At 37.8% G+C, this 18145-nt stretch overlaps 1 protein-coding gene across 4 annotated transcripts in view; it reads left to right on the top strand.

The window, feature by feature from the left end:
• Window positions 1-18145, top strand: part of APAF1 (apoptotic peptidase activating factor 1) — a 90288-nt gene that overhangs the window by 65266 nt on the left and 6877 nt on the right. For all 4 annotated transcript variants that reach the window (XM_004742935.3, XM_004742933.3, XM_004742932.3 and 1 more), the window contains exons 21-27: window positions 1403-1522; window positions 3664-3780; window positions 6054-6179; window positions 13467-13586; window positions 13900-14025; window positions 15669-15794; window positions 17487-17633. In XM_004742935.3, coding sequence (XP_004742992.1) covers window positions 1403-1522; window positions 3664-3780; window positions 6054-6179; window positions 13467-13586; window positions 13900-14025; window positions 15669-15794; window positions 17487-17633 — 882 coding nt within the window. The remainder of the gene's footprint in view (window positions 1-1402; window positions 1523-3663; window positions 3781-6053; window positions 6180-13466; window positions 13587-13899; window positions 14026-15668; window positions 15795-17486; window positions 17634-18145) is intronic.

Raw genomic sequence — 18145 nt, 5'->3', positions numbered from 1 at the left:
TTAGAAGAGGGAGAGGAGGAGAGAGGATCTTAAGCAGCCTTCACGTCTAGTCCAAACCCATTGCAACCCATTGCAGGGCTCAGTCTCACAACCCTGACATCATGACCTGAGTTGAAATCAAAAGTCAGATGCTTAACCAGCCGAGCCACCAGGCACCCCATTCTCCTTTTTCATTTCAAGTTTAGGTGCTCATTACATGTTGCCTCTCTCTCTCTCTTTTTTTTCTTTTAAAGATTTTATTATTTTAAAGTAATCTTTGTGCCCAATGTGGGTCTCGAACTCACAACCCTGAGATCCAGAATCACACATTGACTGAGCCAGTCAGGTGCCCCAACATGTTTCCTCTCTTAATGTGTTAGTCCTTGCCACAGTCTTTTCTTTTTTGGCTTTCTACATGCTGCTTCCAAGATATGTTCTTCATGTACAATACAGTCATTTCATTTTTGCTCAAAAACAGATAGTGGCTCTCTTGTCTACTGAAAGTAAGTAGGTACTCCTAAGTCTACACTGAACTCCGTCACAGTATGGCCTCATTCTGCTGCAGTTTTTCTTTTGGTTTATTCCTACAGGTAACCTACACTGGGCTGCTCACGTTTTCCCGTTACCCTGTAGTTTCCTGCTTCTTCTGCTTATGTGGTTTCTTATGTCTGGAATACCCTGTTTGTCTGTTTTTCTCCTTGTTGAAATCTTAGCATTCGTGCAAGTTCCCCTGATCTTCTGCAAAGCCCTTCCTGGTTTTCCCTAGAGGGAACATCTTCTTCCTTTAATGTCCTATAACTCCATGTCCTTTTCTTATGGTACTTTCCAAATTCTACATCATGCGAAGTACTATACTTATATTTGCTGGTTCTCACAGTAGTCCTTTTTGCAGCTAAGTCACAGGGAGGTTAAATCAGTCCTGCTTAAAGTGCCAGTCTCAATAAACGAACCAGGATGTAATTCAATTCCCTGCTTCCTTCATCAAGAAAGTCTTGTTAAAAAAGAGTAATCATATCAGTAAGCATATGGCTAACAGCACATTAGTGATATAGTTGATTTATTTACATTCTGGTATAGGCTCCTTGGTATCAAGACAGTTTGTGGACTAGTAGGAGTTCTTACTTTGAGTAACACTGGGTTAGGTAATTTGCCCCAAGTCACAACTTCAGGGGGAACTAGAGTTCATACTTGGGCATTTTGGCTCTAGCACACATTACTCTTCTATACTAATTATGACTTGTTATAGCATATAATTAACAAATATTTATTATTGGATCATAATCTAATCATGGAAATTTTTCTAGCATCATAGGTATTTTGAGTATGAAGCATGTTTTGTATTTTGCTTAAGATTCTAAGCCTTCTCTTTACATATTTCAGGATGTGGTTATCTTATTTTAGTTTTTTTAATCTCTTTAAGTAGCTCTGGGAGACAAAAAAAGTATGTAAGAACTCTGCTATAGTGTTAAAGCAAGAAATAGATGTTGTGTTTCAAGAAAATGAAGTGATGGTTCTTGCAGCTGACAATATAAAACGACTGCAGGTGAGTAATTTTTAGAAAACAGTTGGAAAAATTGTTTTGAACAATTTTGATTGGTTTCAAACTTGGGATCAGGCATAATTGTGTAGTATCTAACAGGTGCTCGGTAGGTATCAGTTGAATAAACATGTAGGTTTTGAGCTGAGGTCCAAATATGCTTGTATTTCAAATTAAAAAGAAGTGATACCTTGTTTCACTTCACTCCTCTCCAGTTGTTATCTGTGATCACATCCTTGATTTGCATGGAGTCCAGGAGGAGAACTTGAGACAGACTGACTGAGGGTAGGGCAAAAGCGTAACAAGCTGTAAAGCTCAGCTTGTTGTAGTGGAAAGAACAGTGACTGACTGTTCGCTCAGGAGGTACAGGTGCAGCTTAAGCTTTCCTGTCAACTAGTTTTATGTGATGTTTGAGTAAATCGTACTTCTCTGAGCCTCACTTCCTTCACCTATAAGGTCCTTTTTATTTCCAGAAGTCTGAGCTGTTTATGGGATGAAGGTGGGATCCAAATTCTGGAGACAGATAAGTGGAAGTAAACTGTCTCTGGCGTGTGGCCATTTCTCCTTGCCTGCTTTCAGGGGTCAGAGTCAAGGTGTGAGACTCCCCTTGTTCTATATTTTACAAGTCTTACTGTCATCCTTAATATGTTGATGTGGAGCTCCTAATCCTCTATATTTCAGGGATGAATTGGGGTGTGGATTTGAATGTTGATACCTTGTTATGGATTTTTAGCCGACTTAGGTTATTTTTCAATGCAGTTTTCTTGTCAAGTTTAGTGTCCTCATGCTTGTATTGCCTTTATTAAATTTGTGCAGCCTTTCTTTAATAGTTGTCATAACTGTGAGACTTCAGAAAGGAGTCTTATGTCTATAAAAGTATCATTTTATTCTATGTCAGTGTTTGTGGGAGAGGTTAGGGGATAGTTAAACTGACAATTCCATTTAAATGAACAAAACATTTTTTAGTCATTACTTAGGAAAATATGGAAACATTTTTGAGAGAAAGAAGATAAATTCAGATTTTAGCAGTTCAGTCTTCATTTTGAATGTCTAGTTGATCAGAATCTGCTGGGTAAGATACTGTAAAATAAAGAGTACCTTTTTTGATACCCTGTAATCTTTGTACCTGAAACAAATATGACTGCTTATTTCATGTTGGAAAATGATTTAAGACTTTTCTTTTTTTTTCTTTTTTTAAAAGATTTTATTTATTTATTTGGCAGAGAGCGATCACAAGTAGACACAGAGGCAGGCAGAGAGAGAGAGAGGGAAGCAGGCTCCCTGCTGAACAGAGAACCAGATGCGGGGCTTGATCCCAGGACCCTGAGATCATGACCTGAGTTGAAGGCAGAGGCTTTAACCGAGCCACCCAGGCGCCCTGTTTAGATTGTAACAGTATGAGAGAGGTAGCTGACAATTGATTTGAGCTTGAGATGTAGTTTCCCAGGTCACAGTCTCACATGATGAGACTTTATTAATGAGACTTAAAAACATAATAGTTAGCATTGGTACATATTATGAAATTAGGTAGTCTTTGTTTAAGCATTTTAAGTCCAGTCACCCAAATTATACTTATGGGTTCTTCTCCAAAGCTCCCTTCTCCCCAACTCACAAAGGTGGGAATCTTAATTTATCCTGTTTTGTGAGCAATTTAGAGGATATAAAACCCATTTTTATTTGAATATGGCTTTTTAGGTATCCTCAGTCCCATATCACTAGCCCCCTTGAAAAATATCTGAAAAGTGTACTTTAACAAACGATAGCCCTATTAAAATGGACTTTGTGTGTGTGTGTGTGTGTGTGTGTGTGTGTGTGTGTGGTGAAGAAATGGAAAACCGGGTGCAGAGCTAGCTGTGGGATTATAAATCAGGCAGATGTGTCTCAGGTGGTGCACACAGCAGCTGCTTTTTAAACCTTTTAAAGCTCATTTTATTTTATGAAAATGTATTTGAACCACAAAAGTGAAATGAAATGAAGGTGCGAAGAGCTAAATGCAGCTGCTGAGACTAGGGTAGGGCTTTGTTGTTCCCCTGGGAGCTCTTGTTGGTTATTTTCTGTTTCATTTTATTTTTTCAATTGAAGTCCATTTTAAAGAACAGATACTGCTCTTACGGCCTGATAACTGATTGTGCCTTATTTTTCATTAGCTCATTAATGGAAAAACAGGTCAGATTGATTATCTGACTGAAGCTCAAGTTAGTTGCTGTTGCCTAAGTCCGTATCTTCAGTACATTGCATTTGGAGGTGAAGATGGAGCCATTGAGGTATTCTGTTCTAGTCTTCAGAGTCCTTTGGTGCAGGAGAGTTATTTATTTAAAATTGACTATGTGTCTGGCATTGTAGCTTATACTAAAGAAATCTTCCTGTGGTATATTAGCCATTCTTCTGTTAGACTAAAAATAATCTTACCGTCCTGTTGGTGGTATATTTTTCAGATTCTCTTTACTACTGTTTCTCATACTTTTTGTCCTTTTGTGTTCTTATTCTCTACCTAGTTGTTTTACTGTTCTCCAAGTATATCAAACAGCCTCAGAAATTTAGCTATCTGTGCAAAGAGCATTGTTTTTCTTCTTAGCTCGTGGTGTAAGTTTCCATTTTGGTACTGATAAGGTTCATTGGGAATGTCCGTGCAGGGCTGTCTTAATGCTTACCTGTTTCACCAGCCCTTTCTGTTCTACTTTTTGTATTAGAAGTAATACCTCTTTACCACCTGAAATTCTTAACTTATTAAAGAGGACCAAATACATTTTAACAAATGCAAAAAAGTATAATAAAAATGATTTTATCACAACATACATTGTCTTTAGCTGTATAATAATTTTTCAAAGAACATTGATTGGTTCCTTCTCTCACTTTTTCTCACCCAAACTTTTTTGGAATTATTTCTTAATTTATTAATTGAGGCACTAGCCACATTTATTTTACCTTGGATTTATTTTCATAAGGAAAGACACAAATGTTCTCCAGTCCATACTGCTTCACAAAGAGGAGACTATATGTTTATAAACAAAGTGAAGAAGGAAGTATTTAGAAAGTGATGTCAGTGTTATTCTATGTTTGGCCATTGTGGCATGGATTTGGAGTTAAGGTTTTGTGGGGTTTTTTTTTTCCATTGTCAAAAATTACTGTGAAGACGAGTGCTGTTCTGAAAAAAAGTATATTGTGGATATTAAGCAAGGAATGGTTGTACATTTACGAGGGAACCTTAATCTCCCTCTCAGTGTCATCTCTCAAACTGGTGTATATTATTTTTCATTCTTAAAGGACCTTTGCTTCCCCCTTTTCTTTTAACCTTGTTGCAAAAACAGGCCTACATTCTTTTTGTTTTTACTAAGTGTCTTAAAATGAGCCATATAGATAGTTTAAGGAAATAATTCACAAAACACACATGTCCTCACCCATATCCCTGTTCTCTTTAAAGTCATCAAATAATATAAATACTATATAAATGAATCACATTAGATTACCAATACTTGACTCTGTTTAACCTGTGAAATGGCATTTTCTTTTGGTTGGGCCTAGAATCTATTAAACAGCTACCATTATTAGGTGTTTGTCAGTTTCTCTCATGGAATTTCTGTAAAACCCTGGATATTAGGTGGTGTTATTCCTGTTTTGCAGGTGTCTGAACTCCTAGTTTCTACAACTTTCATTAAATCAGTAAATGGCAGGGCTACAGTTCAAACCCTGAGTCTCTGAGCCACTGTGCTCAGGTAGGGTGCTAGCCTGCCTTTGCCATGTAGCAATTGTAAGGTTGTCTGTCCTCATTGGGGAAGGCTCTCATTCACACAGTTTCCCTTTGTTTTCTAAAGGGCCTTTTATCAGATGTGCAGGTTAGGTTTGAATTCCTACAGTGTCCTATTTTAGCATCATTTGTATTTTCCTTAGGTTTCCTTGAGTACATTTAATTTGGGCAAAAGAACTTTTTTTGTTTTGCTTTGGTGAGTTCACTTGAAAGCCTTTTTGACATTGTCATTAGTTTTTGAGTTCTGTATCACTTCCTTTTCTCTGCATTTGACATATTAGTCTTTAACTCTGCTAAGTCTTCTCAGGGTACTTCACCAGCCTACTCATATCCTCTTTTCTGTTACTTGTTCCCCTCATTACCCTCGCTTTCCATGTCTCTGTTGTTTTATAAAGAGCTTGCCTTGTCTCTCATCCTGAATTTTTTTCTTTATTCTCTCTCATCCTTCATAAATGTCATTTTCTTTTTGGAGGCTGAGTCCAGGCTGCTACTTGTTTGATGATTTGGGTAGTTGAGTTCGCAGAAGGACCACTGGTTCCTATTGCTATCTGATCATTCCAGTGAGTGTTTTATTTTAGGGAGTGTGTGAGTGTGTTCATGCATGTGTGTGTGCGGACACTTGTATATACGTGTGTACCTTTCATTTGTGTGTCTTTAATTAAAATGAAAGCACTATGAGATGGAAAATTTATACCCTTCTGTAGTCTAATTTTAATTTAATGTCTTGGGGTGTAATGCCTGGGTGTTGCTGAATTTCATGGTGCTAATTTTCTGTGCTTTTCTATTTTGAAGATTTTAGAGCTCCTAAACAACAGAATTTTCCAATCCAGGATTGGGCACAAGAAAACTGTGCGGCACATCCAGTTCACAGATGATGGGAAGACTCTTATTTCAAGCTCTGATGATTCTTCAATTCAGGTGAGGGAAAAGGTTAACTTCCAACATATGTAGTGCTGACTCCAGCAAGGAACCCTTTGGTTGTGGCTCAAATCTGGTGTGCATTTTAAACATTTCTTTAAGATGCTATTACTTTGGGCACACACTGAGATTATACACATAGGTTTAGATGAAACCCATTCATGTTTCATATTTTTCTGTGGGTGAGGCAGACAATTTGACTTGTGAACCCTGTACTAGAAGGTTATTTTGACGATCAAGGAATCATTTGAGTTCCCCTGCCTGTCTTGGTATTTGGATTTGTATCAGTAAATATACTTTTTTCTAGATTTGTATGATTGCTCTTTACTTTTCTTGATAGTAGTAAAATCTGATTAAAAGCCTTTTTCTTTCTTTCTTTTTTTTTTTTTTTAAAGAGAGTGCGAGAGTGCATGCTTGTTAACAGGGGAGGAGTAGAAGGAGAGGGGAAGAGAGAATCCTAAGCAGGCTCCACACTGAGCATGGAGCCTGTCTCAGGGTTTGATCTCATGATCTTGGGATTGTGACCTGAGCCAAAAATCAAGAGTCAGATGCTTAACAGACTGAGACATGCCCCTCTGATTGAAATAATTTTATTCTTTTAAAGATAAGATGTTTATTATAGGGATGAAATCCTGTGAACAAAGAATAGTTTGTCATAATGAAGGATTGTGGATATAGAAGGATTAAGCCTACTATATATTCTTTTAAAAATTCACTTTGTTTTTATCAGAGTTCTAATGCACATACTTTAAAAACTTAGGTAGTATTACAAAGCTCATTATGGAAAATAGATACCCCTGTTACTCATTTACCAGAATTACCTCTTTTAGCTTCTAGATACTTCTTTTGATATTTATCTTCATGCCCCCATATGCCATGCTTATAATGTTACCAATCTCTAGGTTTGAGAATTTACTGACAATTAAGATACACATTAAGTTAAAAATTTAACTTTTTTTCTTTTCCCACCTGTGTTACCTTTGCCATATGCACACACCCTTTTATCAATCCCATTATCCTAATACAATTATAATAAAATTTTGTTTAGGTCATAAGTGTCATTATAAGTAAGTGGACTGAGTGTACTACAAATGTGTTTTCTGCCTTGATGCAATTTAGGACAGTTCTATCCTTGACTGGATGTGGTTTGCAGTTATTTTACCCTAAAACTTTAAAGACATTGTTCCCTTTTCTCCCAAAATTCCAAAGCTCATATTGAGAAGTCTGAAGCCATTCTGATTCCTAATCTTTTTCTCTGGAAGATTTTAGGATCTTCTTTTTGTTCCTAGGATTTTGAAATTTCATGAAGTTGTGCCATGGTGTGTATTTGTTTTATCCATTGCTTTGGACATTTTGTGATCCCTTTTCAGTTTGGAAACTTAACAGTTTTTAATTCAAATAAACTTGAATTTTTTTCTTTATCCCTCTCCCTTCCAGTATGCTTTTTCTTTCTGTAAAAACCATCATTCAGATACTGGATCTTCTGGACTTTTCATGTAATTTTCTTTTTCTACATTTCATCATTTTAAACCGTGCTCTATTTTCTGGGAGTTTCTTCATCTTTCTCTTCCAGCCCTTTCATTGAGTTTTTCATTTCTTCTATTTAGGTGTATATGTGTGTATGTATATATTGATAGAGTGCATGAGCTGGAACAGGAGGAGAGGGAGAGAGAGAGGCTGTCATGCACTGAGGCTTCACACTCAGTGCATGACATGGGGCTTGATCCCACAATCCTGAGATATGACCTGAGCTAAAATTAAGAGTTGGGTGCTTAACCGACTGAGACACCTGGGCACCCCTCATCTCTACTATTTTTAATGCTGAAGAGTCCATTCTTATTCCTTTTGGAGAACACTGTGTTCTTGTTTCATGGATGTAATATCTTCTCTGAGAATGGATAGATATATAAATAATGTATAAATTATATAATTTTTCCTCAAAATTTAATTTTCATGCATAGTTGCTATTTCTTCTGAGGTGTTTTTTTTTTCCTATTGTGGATGTTTTGGCCTCTTGTTTTATTTTTATTTTTATTTTTATTTATTTATTTATTTATTTTAAAAGATTTTATTTATTTATTTGACAGAGAGAGATCACACGTAGGCAGAGGGGCAGGCTGAGAGAGAGGAGGAAGCAGGCTCCCTGCTGAGCAGAGAGCCCGATGCGGGACTCAATCCCAGGACCCTGAGATCATGACCTGAGCCGAAGGCAGCGGCTTAACCCACTGAACCCCCCAGGCACCCTATTTTTATTTTTTAAAAATATTTTATTTTTTCATTTGACAGAGAGAGATCACAAGTAGGCCGAGAGGCAGGCAGAGAGAGAGGGGGAAGCAGGCTCCCCACTGAGCAGAGAGCCCGATGTGGGACTCGATCCCAGGACCCCAAGATCATGACCTGAGCTGAAGGCAGAGGCTTTAACCCACTGAACCACCAAGGCGCCCCTGGCCTCTTGTGTTAAAGGTCTTCCTCAGCTGTGTGGTGATCATTAGCTACTAGAAGTGGACCCTAAAAGGCTGTTTGAAAGCTCTGTGTGTGTACTGAAACCTTTTCTGAAAAACAGTCTAGATGGGGAATCCTTGTTGTATCTTTAGGTCTTTTGTCCTGGTCTTGTGAGATTCCTAGAGAGGAATCCTCTGGTCTTTCTGGCTGGAGGTTATAAATCTGGCTGGCAGGTCCTTGGAGCTAAGTGGGGAAGAGAACTAGGAGTAGGTGTAGTGCCTCCTTATTTACTGTGTAAACCTTCATTTGATCCCCCTATTCTCAAAGCTATACTTATGTCCTCAGTTGTGCTGGTGCCCTTTATTTCAGACTTCCTTCTGGTTTGCTTTCATTGTTTGGAGGAACATTTTCTACACTTCACTCTTTTTTCGCATAGTAACTTTGTATTCAATGATGGTTCTTTCCTATTTTACACAAAATTCATTTTCCTAAACTCCTTGAAGGCTAACACCTCTAGCTTTGTAGCCCTCCAGCTCTTCCTCCTTTTGTTTTCATACAGCATTAAAAATACGGTGTTTTTATGATACTGCTTTGCCCTGTCTTCTTTTATTTTTATTCAGACCTTCTCTTTCCTTTGCTGCCATTATCCTGTTATACTCAATTTGGGTTCTATTCCCAGCGTTTTTTTCTCATGATTATAGTATTGTTCTCATTAGTTTTGAGAGTTCATAGGTCCCAGACTGGTGTCGCCCTTCAGACTCTACTATAGTCTCTTTGTACTCAGTTTCAGTGTCTGTTGCTGTTCTCCCATTGGTCCACTGCACATCCCAGTGAATGTCACTTGGATGTTTTGGAATTCTGTTGTTTTTAGTTCTGTCTGAGATGCTGGGATGCAAGTCTTCCAGCTTTCAGTTTGTTTCTACTCAGTTGTAATCTTAGGGTTTGTGGGGATACTTCGTCAGTTAACATGGTATTGTTATCTGCATTTCTGGTTTTGCTGTTTTTTTAAAATATTTTTGTTTTTAATGGAGGCTTCAGGGAGATTTAAAAAAATTATGCCTGCATGGTTGCTGTCTTCCCACAGTTCCTCATAGTTCTGGTCCTTGCCCCATCCTCACTCCCACCTCTTATGTCCTCGGTGACCTCAGTTTCTGAGCAGTTGGTGAGTTTTGTAGTGTCAGTTTTGTTGCTTTTGTCTTTCTCTGATGCTTTTAGGATTCTGTGTTCTTGGTTCTGTTAAGTCAATTACCATTCTCCTGCTTTTGGGGCTCCAACATTTTTTTGTTTTTAGATTTTTATTTATTTGACAGAGATCACAGGTAGACAGAGAGGCAGGCAGAGAGAGAGGAGGAAGCAGGCTCCCTGCTGAGCAGAGAGCCTGATGTGGGACTCCCAGGGTCCTGGGATCATGACCTGAGCCGAAGGCAGAGGTTTTAACCCACTGAGCTACCCAGGTGCCCCCATTTTTTTGTTTTTAAAGACTTTATTTATTTACTTGTTAGAGAGAGCGAGCATGGGAGCGCATGCATGCATGAGAGCACAAGCAGGGGGAGTGGCAGATAGAGGGAGAAGCAGGCTCCCTGCTCAGCACTCAGCTCATCCTGTGGCACTTCGTCCTAGGACCCTGATATCATGACCTGAGCCGAAGGCAGATGCTTAACCGACTGAGCCACCCAGGTGTCCCAGTCTTCAACATTTTGTTGCTGTCTTCATTCCTATTGTCTTGACTTTGTCATTGTAGTAGAGTTTTAGAAGTGAAGGGGATATAAATGCATATGTTCAACAGAAGTTTGTGTGTTCTTTTATTTCATGTATTTGTATGTGTGTGTATATATATATATTTCCTATAGTGGCAATATTTATAGTATTAAAAACTGTTTAGACAGGGCACCCGACTCAGAAGAACATGCAACTTTTGATCTTCGGGGTCAAGAATTTGAGCACCACATTGTGGGGAGAGATTACTTAAATAAATGTTAAAAAAAAAAAGTATTTTGAAGAAATATTTTTACATTGTGTCTTTGTGAGTTTTGTATGATTAGAATGAAATCTGGTTTCAGTGCAGAAACTTACTGCAGGCTCCCGTGATACTGATGTATTAGCTATGAAACTTAGCATGGTATTCACCTTTCTTCCTCTCCAGATGGCTTTGATATGGGTAAAACTAAACTACCTCTGATGGGATTCTGCTGAGACATTGTATACTGTATAGTTTTTCTGTCAGAAGCTAAATTCCTAGGTTTAATGACCTGCGTGAACATCAGATATACTCAGCCAGGGGGAGAAATAATTTCTAGGAATATTTTTAGGATCAGAGTTAGATTATTTTTAGAAATATGAGTTAAGTGATGTTTCATCCTTTTTTCCTGCTCTACCCAGAATACTTCTTACATTTAAAATGTTTTAATGAGTATACGTTCATGTAATAAAACTCTTGGTGGGTATGTCCAAGAATTGACTGGTGGTTGGGTTTTTGTTTTCATTTTTTAGTGACTGATTAATTGGAAATTTGTCCCCCCCACCCCTGCAGCTTTGTTGAGGTGTGACAAAAATGTGTATGTTTTAGATGTATGTGATGATTTGATATAATAGGTACATATTGTGAAATGATTACAGTGATTAAGTTAATTAAAAAATCTACACACATGTCACATAGTTACCATTTTGGAGGTCTATTTTATTCATCTCTGTATCCCTAGTGTGCCTGCCTGGAATTCAGTAGGAGTTCAGTAAATCTTTGTTGAACTGAACTAAAGTTATTACCAAGATTTGCAAAATCAACTCTCCTGTTTATAGCACCAAGAGTTGTGAAAATTGAGATCTACCTTCGGTAGTTTTTGATCCTTTCTCTTGAGATAAATAAATCCCAAGTAGTTGTCATGTTTACCTGAACCAATGTATGAGAGTATATTGACTCTCGCAGGTATAAGAAAATTCTTCAGGATTTTAAAAATTTTACTATTTATACTGCTAAAAAATTTCTGTAGTGTATATACATCGCCAATAGTATAGCTAACGGTAGAGACATCTACAAACTCAACCTCAATACATTTTGCTGATGCTGGTGAAAGTTTAGCAATTATGTAAGGTGATTCCATTAGTACATTGTTTTGGAGTCCAAACAAAAGAAGTATCTCTGTCATCATTGCCTTATGAGAAAACTTCTGCAACAAAAACTGTGAGGGCTATTCTTAATCTTCCCCTAGCAATTGTCGAATTTTGTATTACATCTGCTCAGGAATGCTCTTTGACTTCTTAATGTGGGGGGCAGCAGTACGAACCTAAGTCAGGATTGAACACTGAATCGGACACAGTGAGGAATGGCAGTGCTGGTCACTTTGTATTTAATAATAGGAGCCACTGATTCTGTAGTCCAGTAAAGCTCAGAAAGTAGGAGAGAGTCAGAAAATTCCTAGTGGAAATGATCTAGGGTATTTTATGTTTAGTCACACTGAGTGTCTTTCCTTTCTGATATGTGGGGAAAACCTCTGTTTGCTCCCCTTCCGCCAACATACCTCTTTGAGTTCTTAAAATGCTGAAATTCCTAATTCATTCTCTGTAAAACTCCTCTCACTTCCAGCTCCTCTTATAGGGTCTCTTTGCCCCCTTATACAGATAACCTGTTCCTACCCCAACTTCTGTGAATGAGCACTTGGAGAGAGAGAGAGCGATCTGAGAGCCAGGGCTCAGTGGGGAGATGGCTGCTAAGTGTGGATAATAAAGGAGTGAAGAAAGGGGATAAGAGAAGTGTCATTTCTTTTACAGTTTTCCCTAAGCCTGAAAGCCTGAAAACATTTCTACGGTTGAACTTTCACCAGTAAAAAACTTGACCCAGAATATCACTAATGTGCATAACTGTGGTGGTTGCTGATTTTTCTTTATCTTTTTATTCCTGATGTTAAAAAATGGAAGAAAATTCTGTCCCAGTCTGCCTCATTGTCCACATTTCAGAAATCCAGCTTCATCAGGCCTGTTGGGCTTGTTTTTTTGAATATCTTCCTAACCTTTTTTTTCTGATTCTTTTACATAGCCTGTGTTTCAGCCAGATTGAACTATGAACCAGTCCCCATACTCTTGCCATGTTTTCCTGTTGCTGTGCTTTAACTCAGACATTCATTCCTTTTATTTGAAATGCTCTTCTCAGGTTGTGAACCACACTTCCAGCCCATACCTCAAGCCTACTTTGAATCCACTGTCTCCACCATTTCAATTTCTTCTCCTTCCTGTGCCTGAGGAATTCTTCCTGGAGCTCCATGTGAAAAATAATATACTATATCACTTCCTTTGTCAATTTGAGGATTGCATTAGGGGATAGCTGATAGTTAAGATCTCTGAAACTTAGAATTTCCATGTCTTGGTTTGAAGCTGCTCTGGTCAGCTGACCTGACCTGGCAGGAGGACCAGTAGGATTCAGTAGCTTCAGTGGACCTAGAATCTTCAGTCTTGGCCTGGCTTGTGGGGCTTAGGAAATTGAATATATAATAGGGATAATTTTCTCTGAAAAATTTAATCAGAGGGTGAGCTCACTAGCATATTATAGCTTTTCTCTGTCTTCTGATATCATTAACTGCTCTCTAAGCAACTGAAGAAAATGAACTTTATTTAGGAGGAAAAATACTTTATTCTACTTCTGATCAAGGTAATTAACCCCAGCTTTTCTTTTCTCTGTCTGTAAAATGGAAATACCTTATTCTTTCTTGGTACTCTTCTTTGTCTTACCAAAATGCCATGAGAACAAAAGTTTTTAATAGTTTTTAATAACAAAAATTATTACTGCACTCCTCCAATGGGATATCATGAGGAGAGGGTTAAGGATTATAACAGACTTATTTCTTTGATATTCAGGTATGGAATTGGCAGTCAGAAGAATATGTCTTTCTACAAGCCCATCAGGAAACAGTGAAAGACTTTAAACTCTTGAAAAATTCAAAACTGCTTTCCTGGTCATTTGATGGAACAGTGAAGGTAATTTGAAGCACAGGTCTCTTTTTTAAAAAAGCATTCCAATGTAATGATTATATTTTGAAATCTGCAAGCAGATGGATGGTAAGTAACTACTCAGATTTTTAGATTTCTATTTTCTCATGCCTGTTTTCTGTTTAGTGTAGTCACCTACATCTGCTCTGTATTTAAGAGCGTCTGTACTGAAAGGACACTTAAAGAGGTCAGAACAACCATTGTGCAAAAACTCTTGTTTTATAGCTATGTATTCTAGATAATTATGCTCAGTAATACAAAATGTTCTTATAAGTGTCAACTTCTGAATTTTTTTTTTAAGGTATGGAGTATTATTACTGGAAGAATAGAAAAAGATTTTGTCTGTCACCAGGATACAGTACTTTCTTGTGATATCTCTCCTGATGCTACCAAGTTTTCATCTACATCTGCTGACAAGACTGCAAAGGTAGGCCAAGTAGTTGAAATGTGCATGCATAAAAGTTTGGTATTCATTATGTATTATGAGTTCAAATGACGTGTAGTATGTTTCTGTCTATGTGTCCTTCTCATATTTTATGAGTTTTTAAAGGATGACATTGGCATTTAGGTGTCAGATAGATGAATAACATGAGGGCTTTGATTTCTAGCTTACTGATGACTTTTTGTCTGTTACTAATAAAATGTAGTTTCTACTATTTTTATAGGTGATAAGCACTGAAAGGGACTTATATTTAACTGCACATCCACAATAAATGTTTATGTAATTATCTAAGTTGATACTTTTGAAAATCACTTTCCAGTGAAATGATGCTGCTGGTTGGGGACATTGACTACTCCATTCTCTTCTTTTTTTTTCTCTTTGTTAATGACCTCACCATCTGCCCATCTTACCCAACTACAAACCTTGGAATTATGTGGGGCTCTATCCTGTCTTTCATGCTCTGTTGATTACTTCTCAGGGTTTTTTTGGCTTGTTCTTCTCTTCCTTGTCCCCACCCAGAAGATTAGGCTCTCCTCCTTCATTGGTAGACCTACCTGTGGTCTGTGCCTCTTCCAATTTTATCTTTCCTACGGCTATTTGAGTCTCCAGTTGAAACACCTCTGTAACCGGTGTTTTATAAGCCAGACTTGTTTGCCCATGACCATCTCTTTCTGCTGTGTTGTTCCTTCTGTGCCAGGCTACTTTTACCTCCATCTCCTGGGCATGTGGTTTGGCTTGACACAAACTCCTTTTTTTACCTCGAAGCATTATGACTCACTCATTCTTCCAGACCTAGATTTGATGTCAGCTCTTTAGTGAACCCTTTCCTGGCCCTCAGGCAGGGTGAGCTTCTCTGCCTTCAGTGTTCCATTACATATTACTCAAGTTTCTTAGAGCATTTACTTCATATAACTATTAACTTAACAATTCATAAGTCTGTATTCCTGATTAAACTATAAAGTTTTCAAAGACAGGGACTGTATCCAGTTAATCTTTGTACCGTCAGTTCTTAGTTCACATTGTCTGGAACATGGTAATTTCAGTAAATTCTTGTTAAATGATGATGACAGAACCACAAGGGAGAATACTGGAAAGAAAAAAAGAACATTTTGGCTGCTGAGACAGTAGGATAGTACAGTGACTAACCTTTAAAGAACACTTGGCATATATTAGGTCCTGTGCTAAGAATTTCGCTATTATCTCATTTAATCTTCACACCTCAGGTACTGTTGTCCCATTGTACAGGTGCTGAGACTGAAGCTAGAGAAGCTTATGTGGGTGTCCTAGGCCACAAGGAACTAGTCAGTGTAGGGGAGCCAGGATTCACACTCACATTGGCTTCACTCTAAAATGCTCTTAACTGATTTGCTGTTCTTTCTAAAGAAGTTAAGGTTAAAGAAGCTGTGATTTTGGCCCTTGAGCTGAAGTTAACTTCAGTAATTAAAGGGAAAGTCAGAAAAAAAAATGTTGCAAGTTGGAATTTGGGCTTCTAATGAAAATTTATGAACTGTGGAATGTTAGACTTCCCATATGATTGAATTTATGGCTAACTAACCCTTAGGGGAGCATTTGCAGGTACTTATTTTTAGTGTATTTACTATTCCTAAACCATCCTAATTGCCTTCCAGATTTGGAGTTTTGACCTTCTCTCCCCTCTTCATGAACTGAGGGGCCACAGAGGCTGTGTGCGCTGCTCTGTCTTCTCTGTGGACAGTACCCTGTTGGCGACTGGAGACGACAATGGAGAAATCAGGGTAGGATGTTTGCTGACATGAAAGCACTGCTCTTTCTGTAGCTTTGGCTAATGCTCTGTACCACACTGGGGACATTGTTAATGTGACTGGGCAGCACAGGCCCTGGGGTTCTGGTTGGATGAGGCATTGTTTGCTTTGTTTCCTGTGCACGTTTTATTCACAGCAGCACTCCTCTGCAGAAAAGAATTCATTTTAGTTAGAGTGAAGTATATGAGTTAGAGTCTGTGCACGCAAGGAGGCAGATGCCCAAGTTATTTGCAGTTGGCTGTCTGCTCTTAGCTTGAGAATGACTCATCGGAATTCTTGGACCCGAACCAAAGATTGTTTATAATGGCAGAATTTGAGGAAAATAATTTTATAAATTGTTAACTAGGTTGTAAGTGAATAAACGGCAAATTCTGCAGTTTCCAGCACTGAAAGAAAAGATCTCTTAATGAAACCGTGTCTGTTAGATAGTCCACATTTACAATGTGGCTGTTGCAGTCCTCATGGGCCTGCCTGCTTCTAGTTGTGTTAGGATTCGGCAGTTGATGGGAAAAATTTGGGCCCCGGGATGGCTGCGTTAGTAACAAGTGTATTTGAGGAGCATCTTGGTTTTTGTTTTTTGTTTTTTGTTTTTTGTTTTTTACAAAGGAAGATTTAAAATTCATAAGAGAGTATGCAGTTTGCAGGAATGGAGGCGTTATTAGATAGGCTGTCCAGGACAATTAAGTTTCTCTTGCTTGAGGACTGAGTTACCAGCCTTCTCTGTTCTAATAAAGGCATATCAGCTGAAGTGGCAGGGCTGCTCTGGGAAAATTCATTTTGCTCTGAGTTCTCTTGGATGAGAGTGCTCCTTTACTGTTTATGGAGTATTTCATATTTCTGAAACCCCTGAGGAAATAAATTTAAACAAATGTTATTTAAAAAAAATTTTTTAATACATTAAACAAAAATTTTTTCTACTTGATTATTCAAAATGTAGGAAAGCTATTTATATGTGTGTATACATATATATCTAGCTATCTTGCTGAATTCTTTCTAATGAATTTCTCCATTTGATTCTCTTGCATTACATTTATAAATGATGGTTTTGGTTGTTTTCCCTTGCTGTTGATGCCTCTGTATTTCTTATTCCTTTTCTGATGGACATTTATTTGAAAAATTAGATTATTACATATATTAGTTATCACTGGAAATAAATGAAAGCATTAGTATCTGTAATTAATCTGGTCTATATTATACATATAAAACCCTGTAGGGATTTATTGTTTAAAATACGTTTGCATGACTTTAGGTGTTTGAATGACCTCTGTCAGAATTCTTAGTGGTAGATACTGGACTAGAATTCTATGGTTTTTTGTTTGTTTTTTTAAGGTAGTTTCTTAGGCCTCTTTTTTTGTTCCTTTCTTCTTCCATTATTTTCTTTTTATTAAATGAAAAAAGTCACAACATTCTGACTAGTTGTTCTAAACTCTCTTGTCTTTTTTGGAGTATGGTTAATGATCAATATTTTAAGTAATGCATTTTTATTATAATTAACGTTTTTTAAAAAATTGGATAAAGAATGCAATCTAAAAAAAACTCCTAAGGTATCACTGAATTGTAATTATATTTTTAAGAAAGATTTCCAAATATGTTCCAGTAGAGATGGAGAGATATATAATACTTCTGGATGACCCTGTTAATGCATTGTATATCCTGTTTGTATAGATATGGAACGTCTCAAATGGGGAGCTGCTTCATTTGTGTGCTCCGATTTCAGTAGAAGAAGGAGCTGCTACCCATGGAGGTTGGGTGACTGACCTTTGCTTTTCTCCTGATAGCAAAATGCTTGTCTCTGCTGGAGGATATCTTAAGGTAAGAGTTCCTCAAAGACTGTGAAAGAAAAGAGCAGCCTATATCCTATTTTCCAAGCTATTTTCACTTCCTGTTTCTCATTTGGGCCTCCGACAACCCAGCAGAGTGGAAGGGCAGTTACTGTTATTCTCATCTGGTAGCAGTAAGACAGATCTTTAAGGTGCTTTCCTCAGCTCTCTTGGAAGTTTTTTTTTAAAGATTTTATTTATTTATTTGACAGAGAGAAATCACAAGTAGATGGAGAGGCAGGCAGAGAGAGAGAGGGAAGCAGGCTCCCCGCTGAGCAGAGAGCCCGATGCGGGACTCCATCCCAGCACCCTGAGATCATGACCTGAGCTGAAGGCAGCGGCTTAACACACTGAGCCACTCAGGCGCCCTCTCTTGGAAGTTTTGATGACAGTGTTAGGAATGTTCTCTGCCCAAAGCTCTCATAACTGTCCCATACTTAGATGATCAAAATGACTAGAAAGTTGGGTGTTTAACTTAATTTTATTTTCCATGTCACTAATTGT

This window comes from Mustela putorius, unplaced genomic scaffold, assembly GCF_011764305.1.
Source record: "Mustela putorius furo isolate JIRA1106 unplaced genomic scaffold, ASM1176430v1.1 tig00000788_pilon_pilon_pilon, whole genome shotgun sequence".
NCBI lineage: Eukaryota > Metazoa > Chordata > Mammalia > Carnivora > Mustelidae > Mustela > Mustela putorius.
The sequence above is the reverse complement of the archived record's forward strand: the minus strand, read 5'-3'. Positions and strand labels throughout refer to the sequence as shown.